The sequence below is a fragment of the Leucoraja erinacea genome, chromosome 25 (assembly GCF_028641065.1).
Source record: "Leucoraja erinacea ecotype New England chromosome 25, Leri_hhj_1, whole genome shotgun sequence".
Lineage (NCBI taxonomy): Eukaryota > Metazoa > Chordata > Chondrichthyes > Rajiformes > Rajidae > Leucoraja > Leucoraja erinaceus.
In genome coordinates, this window is record NC_073401.1 from 19,685,752 (window position 1) to 19,703,891 (window position 18,140).

The window sequence follows — 18,140 nt, forward strand, 5'->3', positions numbered from 1 at the left end:
TTCAAGAGAGAGTTTGATATAGCTTTTACGGCTAACGGAATCAAGGAATATGAGGAAAAAGCTGGAACAGGGTACTGGATGATCAGCCATGATTGTATTGAATGGCCTACTCCTGCACCTACTTTCTATGTTTTTATTTATAGGTCGATTCTGATGACCTTCATTGTTTTCATCTCATCTCCACTTAAGAAGCAGACTTTCATATTTCCAGATCATTTTGTTGACAGAAGCTAGGCATAGATGATACTTGAGATCCATGTACCAAGAGATTGCAGGCTGTAATTCAGTAATCCACTGTTTAGCTTTACTACACCTGAGTAGAGAGGGGAATTCAACTACATTTCCTGTTCTATTATCATAGGCCCACCCACTTTCCAATCCCCGGTTTGTAGAGTTTACATCTGCAGGGATCAGAATTATGTGGATTGTGACTCCATGGATGCATAGCCTCAGGGACTTAGTGGTCGTTTGGGAAGATGGATAAGGAAAGTGGTTGTGGGAGGGATCTAGAGAGTGGGAGTCGGGGTCAGAACAGACTATATGCCAGCAAGGGAGAGAAAAGAGAACACAGTTTTGAGAATGTGTATCTTGCTATGGTGAGTTGTTTTAAGGAATATCTCCACATCTGTCAATAATCCACATTGCTCACACATTGGCTTGATCAAAATGTTCCAGGGTTAAATGTAATATTTTTTTGAAAATTAAACTAAATTTCAAAAAGGGTATTATAAATAATAAACTGAATTTAAGAAATGAGTGTTTGAATGAAGTGGACAAAACCCCATCAGGTTTCCATAACTGATGATAGTGTGGGGATTGAGGTCTTTGATTTCTCTATTGTGGTCATTTTTGTTTCTTTGAAGTCTGGCCCATATTGAAGTGTAAAGCAGCTTCAGATTAGTGTGCAGTTTGTTTTATCAATGTCTTTAAGTTATTAAAAACAAATTAATACACAATGGGCAAAAATCTGCCTAAACTTAGTCAGTGATTGCACTAGTCACTGGTTGCCCCAGGCTATCAACTTGTGGAACCCTTATATAAATACTCATTTCTTTTAATCATATTTCCATTTTGCATTGCCTTTCATTTGAAGCATTTAAAAGTTGCAAACTGCATGAGTCCCATTTGGTTCCTCTTGATTACAATATTATTAGGCAGGAGCTAGGGGAGATTAAATAGAGAGCAGTTGTTATTAGGTAAATAGACATCCGCCATGTGGGAATTGTTTGAAGACTAGCTAATCAGAACAGAACTGTCACTTCCCACAGAGGAGGAACAATAAGGATGGCAAGGCGAGAAAACTTTGGATGACCTAAGAAGTTGCAAATTTGGTTAAAAAGGAAAAGGAAGCACATGTAAGGCTTTGGATGATGAAATTACACTGGGCCCCTAACAAATATAAAATAAGCAGGAAAGAACTCGAACAGGCAATTAGAAAGGCCAAAAGGGCATGGGTGAGTCAGATTAAAGAAAATCCCAAAGCTTGGAGTCAGAGGATGTAGACGAGGTACTAAATGAGTACTTTGCATCTGTTTTCACCATGGAGAAGGACATGAAGGGTATGGGATCGGTGCAGAATATACTAATATACTAGGGCAGTTTGAGATCAAGAAGGACCTGCCGTTATCTTTTGAAAAGCATTAACGCAGATAAAAATCAATTAGCTTTTAGATCGCACCAGAGCCTGGTGCAATCTATCCTAGATTATTGAGAAAGGCAAGAGGGTGATTGCAAAGATCTTGATGAACATCTTTGCATCCTTTCAAACCACCGGCGAGGAACCAGAAGACTAGGAAGTGCCTGATGCTGTTCCTTTGTTTAAAAAGGGAAGTAGAGAGAATTTAGGAAATTATAGGCTGGTGAGCCTCACTTCAGTGGTTGGGATGCTGTAGGAAAGGATTCTTCAGATGAAGGCAGATGTGATCGTGGGATTTAAGAGTTAGATAGACACCTGGATATACAGGCAATGGAGTGATATGGATCATGTGCAGGCAGGGGAGATTAACTCGGCATTGTGTTTGGCACAGTCAATGTGGGCCAAAGGGCATGTTACTCTGCAGCATTATTCTATGTAGAGCAGCTGTACATGGTTCATGTCTATGCTGCACACAAGACTTTATCGTGCAACATTATTGGTGATGCCGGTGTATTCCATGAGAATTCAGAAGCATTCTTTACTACAACATCAATGTTTCCCGGGTGACATTGAACAGACGGCTCCCAAATGTTATGGCTGGTTTATTCCTGCAACTTGTTAAAAGCTCATCAGTATATTGAGATTCTCTATTGTTGTGGTCTGAGAACAATTTGCCAGTACACTGCTCAATTGCCAGTGGATAAAGCCTTGCTTGAATAGATTTCATTATAAAAACATGAAATTGAACAGTAGAGTCAAGACAAATAGAATAGGGCAGCACAGGGTCCCACCCCGGTGTGGGTCTTTCAACCCCCACCCCCTCTGAGGGAAAATCTACAAACGTATGCAAAACTGGCAATTATTTTTAATTTAACGTGAAAAGTAGGTGCTTTACAACATGCATCATGTGTTTAAGTCATTTAATTGTGAGGGAATGAACTGGCTAACATGGTCCAAATCACCTTTAATATTTGTATCTGTACGTCTCTCTTGCTAGACATTTTAGAGGGAAATTGTATGAGCGTTCCATACTCAATAACACAATACTCTGCAGCTGAGCCGATGGCCTGAGGTAACACTTATACAGGATATGGAATGCACTTGTGTCCTCCATGTGTTACCCTCCAGGCAGGTTTCTAGGTTCTTGTTACAACATGCTTCCAGTATATAGTTTAATAAAGGCTTGTTTCACCCATGTGGCTCACACATTGAATTGCATGCAAGTACAACATAAGTAACATCAGATGAAATTAATTTTCATTTAATTTGCTTTAAAGTTATCTTGAATCAGAGAGGCGATGAATGTTGGATTGTTCAGTGAGCCCTGCCAGAATCCTGTTGCATCGTCGTTGCGGTTCACATATATCTGCAATCAAACTCTTGACAAATTTCCACCCCATTCCATTCTAGCTCGGCTTGTAGGACTGGCCAGTGTCTTATATTAAATGTTTTGATGCAGTTTGAAGCCACTTTACCCAAGACTCGTTGCTTCAACCTACCCACCAGCTGTTCCTGTCTCAACAGCAGCCAGCTCATGGATTTAGGAATTCTTTACTGATCAGTCATCACTATCCCGAATATGAGAGCAATTGGAATCCATTGGGTTAATGAGCTGGATGAGTGAACAGCCACACCACAAATCTACCCCAGTAATCTTTTCTTGAAGATTTATTTAGAGGAAGACCAATCACTATAGATGAGTTTGTCAAAAGTTGGATATTGAGGTTTGCTCTCTTTAATCAAAAATTCAAATGTTCTTTTTTCTATATCTGCAGAACGTAGTTAGGTAATGGTTTGGATCAGGACCCTTCTCAGACTCAATAAAATTATGTTAGCCATATCAATACTTTGTGCCAATTACTCCCATTGTTCCAGAAGGTGAGGAGGGGGGCTGGCATTAAGCCTGCGATTTCTAATGTTTTTTAAAGGAATAGTTGGGCTGCACAGCGCTGTATTTACTAACTTCTATCATATAATAGCTGTTCTTTCTGTGACCAGGTAGATTTTCCCATGGTTCTCTGGTTTCTTTCCACATCCTAAAGACAAACAGGTTGGTAGGTTAACTGACTAGTGACCAGTTACACTGGTGTGTATGGTAGAATGTGGAAAGAGACTGCATATACTGAGCAAAACACAAAGTGCTGGATGAACCCAGCGGGTTAGGCAGCATCTGGGGAGGGAATGGACAATGTTTCAAGTGGGTCCCTTCTTTAGACTGGGTAGAATAAGGAAGGAGTTAATGAAAATGAGGGGAGAAATAGTTTAACATAGAATTAGTGTAAATTGGTGGTCAGTGTGAACTGTGTGTGCCCAAGAGCCTGTTTCCCTGCTATATCTCTCTTAGACTCTAAACCAACTGGAATGACTTAACCCTAGATCATTCGATAGAACCAGGAATAAGGGATATTTCCCCTGAGCAAGTCATTTCTGCAATTGGTTTTGCACTGTTAAATGTGGGCCAGCATTTATCAGTGAGAAGTAGCAGGATTAATGACTGGCAATGCTGAACCAGGACTATGTGGATGAGTGCATTTCTTGTATACAGTCTGCCCTCCTTATTACGGAGCTCTTTATAACGGATTTTGGTAATAGCAGACGGAGCATTCCCACTGTAATAAGACACCACTAGAGTCATAGGTAGAATCATGGTCATACAGTGTGGAAACAGGCCCTTAACCCCTACTTGCCCACATTGGCCAACATGTCCCTGCTATATTAGTCCCACCTGCCTGCATTTGCCCCACATCCCTCCGAACCTGTTCTATCCATGTACCTGTCTAACTGTTATAACTAAACACTGGGATAGTCCCTGCCTCAACTACCTCCTCTAGCAGCTCGTTCCATACACCCACAACCCTTTGTGTGAAAGGTCTAGGTCTTTTAGAACACAGGCTGTTAGTTACACTGCTGGAGGGTTATTGGAATTGACAAGCAATTGCTTCGATCCACACGTGTAATGATGAAGGACACAATGTGCTGGAGTAACTCAGCGGGTCAGGGAACATCTCAAGAGAGCTTGGATAGATAACGATTTGGTTGAGACCCACCTCTGCATCGCGCCACACTCCTGACCGCCGCAAGGCCAAGTCCTGCAGTGATGCCAGGAGACAACAGCAACGTTCGCCTCCCTGCTGTCTCTGGAACAGGGACCACCAAAGCTACTGCTGACCCACACCACCACCCTAGCCGCTTCTGACCTTCACCGCCATACCGGACAACCGGCCCCCACCGCCTCCCCAGCTGGTTCCAGGCCAGACCTACAGCTGTCACGGCCAGCGCACACTGCTTCCTCGCCTGCTTCCAGGCAATGCCTGCTTCCACCACCTCCAACCCTTACCTGCACTCGACCAATGACTGCTGATCCTCCCCTCTCCCCAGGCCGCTAGCAGGCTGGGGCTGTAAACTCATCTGGATTCCAGGCCCAGTTCCAGACCAAAAGTCTGAAGAAGAGTCTCGGCCCGAAATGTCACCTATCTCCAGGGATACTGTCTGACCTGCTAAGTTACTCCAGCACCATGTGTCCTTTTGTGTATTAACTCGCATCTGCAGTTCTTTGTTTCTACTATTTGTGCAATGATAATCTATTACTTGGTAATTCGTATTTCGGTTATAGCAGACAATCGGCAATAATGAACGCCATTTACCTCTCCCCCCACAGTCCGTTATAATGAGGGCTTACTGTAATTAAATAGATGGTTTTAAGAGATTATAGATGGAGAGTTATGGACATTTTGACTGAAGACTAAAAATCCACCGTTTTTGCAAAGGGACTGTCATGTCTGATGGAACTGACTATAATTCTTGGAAGAAATTACTATAATATGATAGTTGTTGGTAAATGTATGTCTAATATTCATAAAGATTTCAGGAGATATTTGATAAAATCCCACATAGATTCCTTTAATCAGTGTTGAAGGCAAGATTTTTTTCAGTGCCAGAAGGCATAATACACATCTAAGTGCATGTTCTTTAATTATTAGAATGTAACATTGGGGTCTTCATATTTATGAGATCTGATTTATTAGCTTTATTTATTGATTATGTCAGATAATGGAATAAAAACCATTTTGAGTTCACAGCTGTCACAAAGGTAGATGCCTTTATAAAGAAAAATGTGTAATGTATTTAAAAGAGATGAGGGCCTTCACTTTGAGATTCAGAGGAATAAAGTTACTTTCTGGTTGTTCAAACATAATAACTATTCTGATCCAAAGAGAGTTGATGATCACAGAAATCAAATGCAGTCATACAGCATGGAAACAGGCCATTTGACCTAACTTGCACATGCCAACCATGATGCCCCATCTACACTACTCCCACATTTGGCCCATAGCCCAAAAACATTTCCTATCCATGTGCCTGTCCAGATATCTTTTAAATGTTGTTATAGTGTCCGTCTTAACTCTTCTGACAGCTTGTTCCATGTGAAAAAAGTTGCACCTCAAGTTCAACCATGCACCATTGTTTTGTGGCATTCCTAAAATCACTTGGGATGGTTTGCTCTTTTACAAACAAAAAGAGTGAAGTTGAGAGGGAAGATAGATCATCCATGATTGAATGGTGAAGTAGACTTGATGCCTGATTCTTCTCCTATAACTTATGAACTTAGTATAGAAGTTGAGGTCATGTTGCAGTTGTATAAGATGTTGGTGAGGACGTTCAGGTGGGTTTGATATGGTTAACTGATAACCTACAGCTATCCGAGGCTACGTGCTTCAACTCTTGTTGAGCATTGCTGTGAAGAGACTTTTCTAATCTGTGTTTGACAATACTTGGTTTTGACTCTACAATAATATGGCACCTTTACATCCTTAGGAAGTCGCACAGACAATAGTTTTGGATTGTAAACAAAGCAGTGCCTCTGTTGTCTATTGTGGGGAGAGAGGGGCTGAGAAAGTTTCCTTGTGATCTATTTTTAATTAACTTATTCAAAAATGAATCAAAACGATGACGTCGATGATGGGAATCAGGACTTGGAATCTGAACAAATTATAATTGAGTTGGGGAAACAATGTAGTTTTACCCTAGCAACAGATAAATAGTGGTGATGTAATGATAGTCTATCAGAACATTCACTCACTTTTTGAAGGCATCCTCCAATTTTTTGTGTCTTGAGTAGCCGGGGGTGGGGGTGGTGGAGGGGTGAGGCAGAGGCGATTTGATACTGTGGATATTCATTGTCTAATTTTCTTATGTCTGATAATCTGCAGGTTAACAATACGATTGCCATGATACCGTCTCCTGTCCAGCAGCCGATGCTTCCACCCCCACAGCCTCAGCCGTCTCCCCAGCCTCCTTCATCCCAGCAGAGCTCTGTGAGGTAAGCAAAGCAAATTGTATTAAACCTAACAACACCATCTTTCCCGAGATTGGAGCTTCTGGCAGCAATTCTTGATATCCCGGGGTGAGGAATGGTGAGCAGGGTGTGAGATTTATTAAAATGCATTCTATCTAGCTTTACCTCTCAGTGGTCACATTTTCATCGGAGGTAATGTTATTTGTTAACTGTGGATGATCTGTGAGCACATCATAGGGCACACCATGCTACTTATGTTCTTCTGTGGAACAGCACTGTTTGATAGAATCCCCCTGTTCCAGTTGTAGGTGTTCAAAACTGGTTCTGGTGCACGTCATTTTAAAGATCACAAAAGTTCTAACAGTAATTCCTGTTGCATGCCGTTTGGGGATTAATGCCACTGCCAAAGTAGTGGCCAAGAAAGTATGCAAGCTTGCTCTTTGACCAACCTATCCTTTTAAGGTTGTATGAGGTATATCAATATGCAGATAGACTGGAAAAATCTGGTTGGTACTGGATCCCAAGAGAACTAATTTGTAAAGTGTCTGCAAGCTGGTTTCTTAGAGCAGTATGTAGTCGAGCCTACTAGGGAAAAGGCAGTTCTGGATTTGGTATTGTGTAATTTGTATTTGGTAAGCCCTCCCTTCACCACCTTCAGTTTAAATTCAATTTGGAATATTTTGGAGGACCAAGAAATCAAGAACAAACCAGATGTGCTGAGGGAGCCTAAGATAAAGGAACCACTAAGTATTGACTATGATATGGTAAAATTGAGCCTGCGGTTTGAGAGTGAGAAGATGAAATCGGATGTGTCGGTATTACTGTTGAGTAAAGGTGACTACAGAGGCATGAGGGTTAAAGTTGATTGGTAATGGACTTGTGCAAGAATGATGTGGAGCAGCAATGGCAGGAATTTCTGGGAATAATTTAGAAGATGCAGGATATTTTTGTCCTAAAGAGGAAGAAAGATTCTAAGGGGAGAATGATGCTACCGTAGCTGACAAGGAAAGTCAAAGGCTGCATAAAACTAAAAGAGAAATCATATAATATTGCAAAGATTGGTGGAAGCTAGAGGTTTAGGAAGCTTTTCAAAACCAATGGAATAAAGAAATGGCAGATGAATTGAATACTTTTTTTGCATTGGTCTTCACAGTGGAAGACACCAGCAACATGCCTGGAATTCAAGAGAGTCAGGGCGCAGAAGTTAGTAGAGATGTTAAGGAGAAGGTGCTTGGAAAGCTGCGGGTCTCAAGGTGGATAAAGTCACCTGGACCAGATTGACTGCATCCCAGTGTTCTGAAAGAGGTGGCTTTGGAGATTGTGGAGGCATTAGTGGTGATCTTTTAAGAAACTAGAGCCAGGAGTGGTCCCAGAGGGTTGGAAAATTGCAAATGTATCTCCACTGTTCAAGAAGGGAGTGGAGCAAAAGAGAGCGATGGATGTTGTTTACCTGGATTTTCAGAAGGCCTTTGATAAAGTGCCGCATGTGAGGCTGCTAAAGAAGATGAAATCCCATGGCATTAGAGGGAAGATACTAGCATGGATAGAAGGTTGCCCGAATGGCAGTAGGCAAAGAGTGGGAATAAAGCAGGGGTCCATTTGGTTGGTCACCAGTGACTAGTGGTGTTCCGCAGGTGTTGGTGCTGGGGTCAATACTCTTCACGTTGTATATCAGTGATTGGGATAAGGGGGCATTTAAGGTTTGTGGATGATACGAAAATAGGTGGAGGGGCAGGTAGTGTAGAGTAAGCAGGGACTCTACAGAAGGACTTGGACAGTTTGGGAGAGTGGGCAAAGAGTGGCAGATGGAATACAGAATAGCAAATTGTGGAGTTATGCAACTTGGTACGGGTCCTTCACCGATTTTCCGGGACCCTTGTTTTCCAGAGCCTTGCCGTATTAACAATTTTGCCTGACCCACGGAGGTTATGTAATAATGACCCATCGCAAAATCGTCCTTGGAGGTTGGCAATGGGGACGGATCAATCCGCTCCGGTTGGGCTGCAGGTTCCAGAGCCCGGGCGGGAGTACCAGAGCACCAACCGCAGGGGGGGCAATCGTGACCCGCCGATCGGATGTCCAGCAGAAGTCCCGATGAGGACGAGGTCGGGCGCCTCACCTAGCCTTGGCGCCACATCTTTGGGAGGACTTGTGATGGGCAGGGATTTCAAGTGTGCTCTCGTACTTTTGTTTGGATTAAAGGAGATGCCGGACCACAAGTTTTCGGAAATTCGGAAATTAACCTGTATAAGGAGTATAGGTGTAGGCTATTTTCTAAATAGGGGTAGGATTAAGAAATCCTACTCCTATGACTTATGAACTTATGAACCAATATAGAAATATCACGTAACTGAAGACACAAATAAGTTCATAAATTCATAAATGATAGGAGCAGAATTAGGCCATTTGGCCTACCCACCATTAAAATCATGGCAAATCTATCTTTCCCTCTCAACCCCATTCTCCTGCTTTTTCCCCATTACCCTTGACACCCTTACTAAACAAGAATCCATCAATATCCGCCTTAAAAAAATGCCCAAATGACGGCCTCCACAACTATCTGTGGCAATGAATTTCACGGATTCACTACCCTCTGACTAAATAAATTCCTCCTCATCTCCTTTCTAAAGATACGTCCTTTTCTGAGGCCATGCCGTCTCCCACTAGTGGAAGCATCCTCTGCACATCTACTCTCTCCAGCCCTTTCACTATTCGGTAAGTTTCATTGAGGTCTCCCCCCACCCCTGCATCCTTTTAAAATCCAGCGAAATCCAGCCCAGTACCTTCAAACACTTATCATGCGTTAACCCAGTCATCCCCGGGATCGTTTTCGTAAACCTTCTCTGGACCCTCTCCAACACCAGCACATGGGGCCCAGAACTGCTCGCGATACTGCAAATGCAGTCTGACCAGTGTCTTATAAAGCCTAAGCATTACATCCATGTTTTCGGGAAAGAATGATTCTGGACCAGAGCCAGCAAGAGATATGATTTGGGAACAGAGGTTTCCTAGAAGAAATGTGCTATCCTAATGGGACTGTCATGTATGACGATTGTGTTTGGTGGTGAGTGACTGGACTGCTTTTATATTGTTTCATTCCATCTTTCAAATGCAGTCTCTTCCTCCTTTCCCATCTCTTACAACCCCCCCCCCCCCCTCCCTCTTTAGAGGTGACATGTTGCAGACGAGACATTAATTCTGCTACCATATCATGGAAAGTGGTAGTCTCCACTACCTATCATTAATACAGAAGAATGGGGCCATTGACTTCAAGAAACAAACAGGGAGACTGACATGAACATGAGAAAACAGATGCTTCCTGTACAATAATCATCTGCCAAGAAGTTTAATGGCAGTTAACTGCCAGACTCATTCATTTTATTCATTAACACTGTTAAATGTTGATTTTACTCTTGCACTTCCTACAAGGCTAAGAATTTGGATGTACTATTTGCTGGGTTATAAAGTTCCAGGAAACCTTCACTGACTGTCTAAAACCATGTCAAAATCTGATCATCTGTTGCAGTTCTGGTCCAGCTCCATCCCCAAGTGCTTTCCTACCAAGTCCATCCGCACAGACAACACAGAGCCCAGCTGCCGCACGGACACCACAGAACTTCAGCGTCCCTTCCCCAGGCCCTCTCAACACTCCAGGTATGGTGTTTGCTGGTGCCCAGTTCAAGGAAGAGGGATAATAATTGTATTAAATGCCCTAGTCCTCTCTGTGCTATATTCTCCCTTAACTATAGGGAAGCTGCTGCATAGAGTTGGTGAGAATGGATTTGCTGTGGAATGGCAAGAGCTCTCCAAGCTCTTTTCTTCTGAGATTTTGTCATAGTTTTTAAATTCTGATGATATTGACCACTTCACCTCTGATATCTCCATGCCATTGGCACTGAGTTGTGGGTGGACCAATGCACATCCCCACTGGGTGATCATGGCAAAGACAGTGACTGGATAAAGCCAGGGGTAGAACTGATGACCATGTGACTGAAAGGAGAATTCCGAGTGCCTGCAGAGATGGTCTTCAAACTGGGACAGAACATTGGCCTGATTTCTATTGCTTTCCAATTTGGTTCGTCTGATGTGGTACAGAATGCGCCTCCGTTAGGCTTACTCCTTTAGAGTCTTGATTTAATGAATCTTGATACTCCAATAATATTGATGGTCTATTCAACCTCCCAAGGCATGTCCGTTGAGACTCTTCTTTCTTCTCAACCACAACTACACCCATTTCCTGGCATGCAAAGCCATGCAGAGACACTGTGTTCCCTCTATTGATTCCCAGATAGCCATTAACTCAGCAGCACTTCAAGGTTTGTGCCACACACATTGATGCTTTTACTATAGGACCAGTATTCTGAAAAAAAACTTTTTGAAAGTTAATGGAAGCCACTGTGCAAGTGCCCACTTGTTCCTGATTGGGTTACTTAGGGAAATCTAGAATATAGAAGGCAGAATAAAAGTAGCAGAATGTTGTGTGATCTTTAAAGTGCAGATGCTTCATATGAAGATGGCTACTAAGTTCCAACAAGGGGGAAGGGGGTCCCTGGATGACAAAGTAGAGAAAGAAAATAGTGAAAGAGAAAAGGAAGGTATGTGTCAAGAATCTGTCAAGAATCATGTGACAGGGAGTACAAGAGGCTGAGAGGGAAGTGGTAAAACCTACTGAAAGAGTGAGAGTAGGGGAAGGAAATAGCAGCTAACCATCAGGAAGTTAAAGTGATGGTCTGGAATCCAATAGTCAGGGTAGGCGGATTAGAAATAGTATTCATGATCTTTATATAGAGGCAGTAGGCTCAACTGGGCTGTCCCATGTATACTGTGATCTTTACTCTCTTTTGAAGTTGTATACACTTGTTGATGCCTTCCTGAAGTTGACACTCATTCTACACTGGAGCTGAGTTCATGTCTGAGATTCTATATATTACAGGAGGCAGCTGGCTCAAATACCAACACTGAACTACTCCCTGTACCAAAGTACTCTCCCACCCCAGGACACTTGCTCTCAATGGTGAATGAACAATTGTGAAGCTTTCAGAGTCCACTTGTATATTTAATGTGCATCAGAAACATTCCTCTACAGCAAAGATGTTGCTGTGTTTTGATGCCGCTTCTTCTAATGGTTTACAAAGAGCGTGCATTTTAAGCTGAGTGACTTCCTTTGGTGTTACAGGGAACCCAGGCTCAGTTCCAAGCCCAGCTGGTCGGACACAGACTGAGGAACAGCAGTACCTGGACAAACTGAAGCAGCTGTCCAAGTATATCGACCCTTTGAGGCGGATGATCAATAAAATAGACAAAAATGAAGGTGAGTCTGATGGTGAACCTTTCATTCTTCCCCAGTTCAGTTAATTGGACCCCTATCTTTAGGTGTTTAAGAAGGAACTGCAGATGCTGGAAAATTGAGGATGCACAAAAAAGCTGGAGAAACTCAGCGGGTGAGGCAGCATCTATGGAGCGAAGGAAATAGGCAACGTTTCGGGCTGAAACCCTTCCTCAGACTTGTGTACCCTATCTTTAGGTCATCAGTTGGCAAACCACCTTCAATAATTCTGCTCTTGAAACTGGAGATGAGCTTACACAGGTATCCTCACCTCAGTGCAGTATCATGTGGGAAGCATAACATGCTGAATCTTTACTTAATTTCTCATGACATAGGAGATCATTCATCCCGTTGAGTCCATTCCAGCTCCCAATAGAGCAGTCCCATCAGTACTATTCGTCCTTCATTTTCCCGTAGACTTGCAATTTATTCTCTCAAAATAATTCCCTCTTCAATTCTTAAACCCATACCAAGGGATAATTTACAGTTGTCGACCAAGCCACCAGCTGGAATGTGGGAGGAAAGGGGAAGGCTGAGTAGAAACCCAGGCATGACAGAGAGAAGCAGCAAGTTTCACACAGATAGAACCCAAGTCACAGGAGCTGTGGGGCAGCTCTTGTCGGTTTCAGATTTCCATCATCTGCATTAATTTGATTGTGGGTTTTATGGAAGTGTTCGTTGATGGGAAGTAACTAGGAAAACTGACGGGTTTATTGAGATGGCCCAAGATGGTGGACTAGATAATAACTTACTATTGCCCAAGTTGGGAACAGCGAACAGAGTTTGAACATTTCAAGAATGAGCATGAAATTATCAGATTATCGTTATGAAGCTCCTTCACCTTATTCCACCATTCAGCAAGGTCGTGAATGATCCTGTTCCTCATCCACCATCCTGTCATTCCCACCTTTGCTGATTCCCTCATGTCCAAGCATGTCATGAACGAGAGCCTGCTCATGCCTTAGTGATGAACAATCAACCTCTGTAGCAGAGAGGTATAAAGATTTACAACACCCGAGGTAAAGATATTTATCTTTATCTCAGTTGTAAAAGTCCTCTTAATGTGTGTCTTTATCCTCTAATCCTAGAATAAAAACAATATTCTAGAAATAAGTAACACCTGTAGGGGGAGAAATAGTTAATATTAAATGGTACTCTATTATCACATGAATCTAAGTAGAGTGCATTTTGGTTTATCATACAGTTCAGTGACAACCCTTCTATACATTAGGCACAATCATACTAAGTAAAAGGGTGTAAAACAGTATTCTGATTCTATGCACAAGAGTCGGCACGTTTCAGAGGCTATCTTGAATCCTTCTAAGTCCAAAATTTAAAAATAATGTTAGAGTCTTAATGGCCATAAAGGCTTGTTGTCCTAGCGACAACACTGGGTTGGAGTTGCAGGGGACGTCCTGGCCAGGCGATGAGATGATTCCTCTACTGCAGCTCCGCCGCTCCGTGCCTCTGCAGGCCGTGTCAGTTCCGCTTATTCAGTCACTTGGATCGGCACGGTATCCGATCCAATGTAGCTCGAGGCTGTTTCAGGGCTCCAGCGGCCCACTCTGCCTCAACCTCAGCCCATGAACGCGTTGTGCCTCGCCTCCAATGAACATCGTTACCCAAGCCGCTTCCCACAGCTGACTAAGAATGCCTCCGAGGGTGCGGGAGGTAAGCCTGCAAGCCCGTTCACCGGCATTGTTCTTTTTTCCATCCACCACCAACTTTGGTCCTTCAAGATGGTAGTCTTGGGGCCGTCTAATCTGAGGGGGAAAACGACTTTCAAAATCTACCCTGTCAATCCCTTGTATGTCTCACTGAGATTACTTTTTTCCTCTAAACCCCAGTGAATGAAGGCCAGACTTATATAGTAGGATAGCCCTCTTGTTCCATTGATCAGTCTCCATGCTTTTATTGAACATCTTCATGCTACACTTGTTATAATGTTGTTGTGTGATTACAAAGATAAAAGGTCTAACAGGTTAATTCTTCCCTATATGACAGACAGAAAGAAAGATCTAAGTAAAATGAAGAGTCTTCTGGACATCCTCACGGACCCTAACAAAAGGTATGAGCTCCACTGCATTGATATGCAGAGATTATGTGCTTGTGTCTATAGATTTTTTGTCCTGTCCTTGGGTCTCAGTGGATAAAGATAGACCGTTATGTCTATCAAGTGTGTTCCACCATTCATTTACATTGTGACTGATGTGTACCTTGCTACTTTGCTCCATAGGTTCTCAATTCCCTATTTCTAACAAAAATATATCTTGGTCGTCAAAAATTGTAGCTATTGAGGGATCTGGGTATTTTGGAGTCAGCATTCCTTTAGTACTTGCACCATCCTCAGTCAGAAATTCCGGAGGGCTACCTATGTTGTTGCCATTCTAGAAAGCAGAATGGAATACCATAGGGATCACTGCGTGGATGATTGAAGCCAGCAGCTCCTCTTGGTTTTGCTTGGGAATTGCTCTGAGTGTGCAAGCAATTGTCACCAAGTAAAACAGGATATTGTTATGCTATTATACTTATGGAATTGTTCCACTTGTTGAGGAAGTTGTGTAATTTAAGTATGATTTATCATTTTGTGTGCTGTCTATGTGCCTGTGATGCTGCTGCAAGCAAGATTTTCATTGTACCTGTACAGTGGTTATGCATATGACAATAAACTTCACTTGACTAGAATTTACAAGCGGAGTTATCTGAAGCTGAAGGAAGATTCCTATTGTGGGAACAAAATGACAGTGGAAATTAGAAAAACAAAGGGAGAGTTAGTTTTGATCACCTTGCTACGGGAAGGATGTTGTTAACATGGAAAGAATGCAGAGAAGATTTACAAGGATGTGGCCAGGACTTGAGGGACTGAGCTATACGAAGAGGCTGGGGAGGCTCAAACTTTATTCCTTGGGGTTTTGGAGGCTGAGGGGTAATCTTATGAGGGGAATAGATAGGATGAATGCACAGAATCTTTTACCCAGAATGGGGATCAAGAACCAGAGGACTAAAAAATAAATTATGAACCTGAAAGGAAACTTTTTCTTATATGGATAGCTGTCAGAGGAGGTGGTTGAAGTAAATAATATAACAACATTTAAAAGGCATTTGGGCAGGTACGTGGATAGGAAAGGTTTGGAGGGATATGGGCCTAATGCTTCTTGATCGGCATGGGCAAATTGGGCTGAAGGATCTGTTCCCTGCTGTATGACTATGATTCTATAATAGAAGCAACAGAAGGCCTCCAGGCCCTTCAAGCCTAACCCACCATTCAATGTGTTCATGGCTGTTTTATGCTGGCCTTAACTGTACTTCAGTGCCATTTCCTTGATCTATCTAATCTTACTTTGCAGCTGCCTGCATAAAAGTGAGGAAAATGATATGTTTAATGGAGATGAATGTGAAATATTTGGTGTATGAACATTATTACTATAGAGGAAGAGGTTCAGCATGGTTAATGTGGATTAATTGCCAGGCCTAAGTGAACTATTTTCCAGGCTGCTTAAATATCAATGGAGAACTGCCTTCTTCCACTGTGGTAGTGGCCTATTCAAATAATACCATAAAATAGTAATGGGATAATTCAATTAATTACAGGCAGTTAATTCAACATTGGTGGGGAAATTATTAGAATCAATTCTGAGGGAGGGTGTAAATTTCATTAGAAAGGTGCATATTCATCAAAGACGGCTTTAGTTTGTTGTGGAAAAGCCTTATCTGGTTAATTAACTTGGGGGGTTTTTAGGGGAGAAGGGGTAACAAGTTTTTTTTTGTAACTCACACACTATCAACAGGTTTGATGTAAATTAAAGATATGTTTTATAATCGATCCTTGAAGATCAATGAAAACTCAATGGGCTGAAGGGCCTGTTTCCATTCTGATGACTGACTCTAAAGGTCTGATTCTTCTGATGTATGCAACCTCCAAGGAGCTTTCAAAATCTGCTTTATTTTAAAAGGTGTTCTTTGGCAACTCTTCAAAAGTGTGAAATTGCGTTGGAAAAATTGAAGAATGACATGGCAGTGGTGAGTTTTGATTTAATTTCAGGTGTTGGGTATTAGAAACATAGAAAATGGGTGCAGGAGCCCTTGAACCATCACCACCATTCAATATGATTATGGCTGATCTAAAATCAGTAATCCGTTCCTGCTTTTTCCCCATATCCCTTGATTCATTTAGTCCACAAGAGCTAAATCTAAATCTCTTGAAAACATCCAGTGACTTGGCCTCCACTGCCTTCTGAGGTAGAGAATTCCAGATTCACAACTCTCTGGGTGAAAAAGTTTTTCCTCATCTCAGTCCTAAATGGCTTACACCGTATTCTTAAACTGTTCTGGACTCCCCCAACGTCAGGAACATTTTTCCTGCATCCAGCCTGTCTAATCCTTTAAGAATTTTATATGTTTCTATAAGATCGCCTCTCATCCTTCTAAATTCCAGTGAATACAAGCCCAGTCTACCCATTCTTTCATCATATGTCAGTCCTGCCATCCCGGGACTGCTGCTCCTGTTCAGTTACCTTGACATACTGAATGGGCACTCACACAGGCCCCAGCTATGCCTGCCTTTTCCGATTGGAAAGATTTAGAGGGATAGGGGCATAATACTGACAAATGGAATTAGTGTAGACGGGCATTTTGTTTGGCATAGATGAGTTGGGCCGCAGTGCTTGTTTCCGTTCTGTAATATCTCCATGAATCTATGAAGTGATTTTTTTTGTCTCTCGGATCGTGAAGCTTTGGAGAAAGGTGTTGGAATCAGAATCTTTGAATATATTTAAATAAATCTTTGACAAGTAATGTTTACTGCGGAAGATGGGGACGTTAAAAAATCATCTATAATCTTATTGAATAACTTGCTGAGTGGCTAACTCCTATTCCTTATTTGTATTTCTGGTTCTTCTTCTTGCACAGCCTAAAGTTGTAGGACAACTTGTTCTATTTGATCTTATTTGATTGTACACGCCAGGTTGATTGCATTCGTTGAAACGGGGTGAAGGTTGCAATCTTCCACCCCGTATTTCTGGTATCAATCCTGAAGTCTGGGCATACGTTCAGAGTCTTGTCCATGGCTCCATGGCCATTTCAGCTGCACACGAGGGAAATGAGGAAGGTAGATTATGTCACAGTATTACAGGGGATCTATTAGTGAAGGAAATGGCCATGTGTTTCTATGGCCACAGAGCTGATTGTGGCTTATCAAGTTTATTATTCACGTCAGCAGAGCTCGCTGCTGCTCTTCTCTCATAAAATCTCTTTGCCCATTTTATGTTTCACCTCCCTTATGAGCTTTCATCCTGCTTCCTCATTTCTGTCCGTTACACATCCCCCACCTTTATAGTTTTGATTACTTGTTATGTCTGGAGGGAGGTTTAGTTTTGATTGCTCTATCGTTCCCCTGGAGTGGAAAATTTTGACTTAAAGCCCGGCAATCACCATGTCACCATTCTTGGCCCATTAAAGTTGTCTCTTATTAATTATACTGGATTACTCTTCGCCCCTTATCATAGCCAGTCAGAGTTTCTAGAAAATCCTTTCTCCCATTCACTCCTCAAGCCATGTCTATGTTAAGCTAATGTTTCTGCCATAGGTATTGAAGTTCCCTTTAATATTCATCTGAGCTGTTACTGTCTAAACAGGATGTCAATTTACAACAATCTGTATATTTGTGGTTATAGAGACTAGTTTATTTTTAATTCCAGATTTCTTTATTCTTTCATTGCTTGAAATTAAATTCCTCAGTTGCCATAGTGAGATTTGAACCTGTAACATTGGATCAGTAGTTCACTTTCAATTTCAAGCTGCTTGTAATGTTCCTCAGTGCGGCACCAGGAGGCACGACACCATTCGGGTCTATCGACCCTGGTACAGAGGGCAAATCCATCCCA

The 18,140-nt window shown here is 42.2% G+C and overlaps 1 protein-coding gene across 4 annotated transcripts in view; it reads left to right on the plus strand.

The window, feature by feature from the left end:
- med15 (mediator complex subunit 15) overlaps positions 1–18,140 on the plus strand; it is a 72,669-nt gene that overhangs the window by 47,087 nt on the left and 7,442 nt on the right. For all 4 annotated transcript variants that reach the window (XM_055655929.1, XM_055655931.1, XM_055655930.1 and 1 more), the window contains 5 exons: positions 6,847–6,956; positions 10,459–10,586; positions 12,109–12,243; positions 14,263–14,326; positions 16,212–16,278. In XM_055655929.1, coding sequence (XP_055511904.1) covers positions 6,847–6,956; positions 10,459–10,586; positions 12,109–12,243; positions 14,263–14,326; positions 16,212–16,278 — 504 coding nt within the window. The remainder of the gene's footprint in view (positions 1–6,846; positions 6,957–10,458; positions 10,587–12,108; positions 12,244–14,262; positions 14,327–16,211; positions 16,279–18,140) is intronic.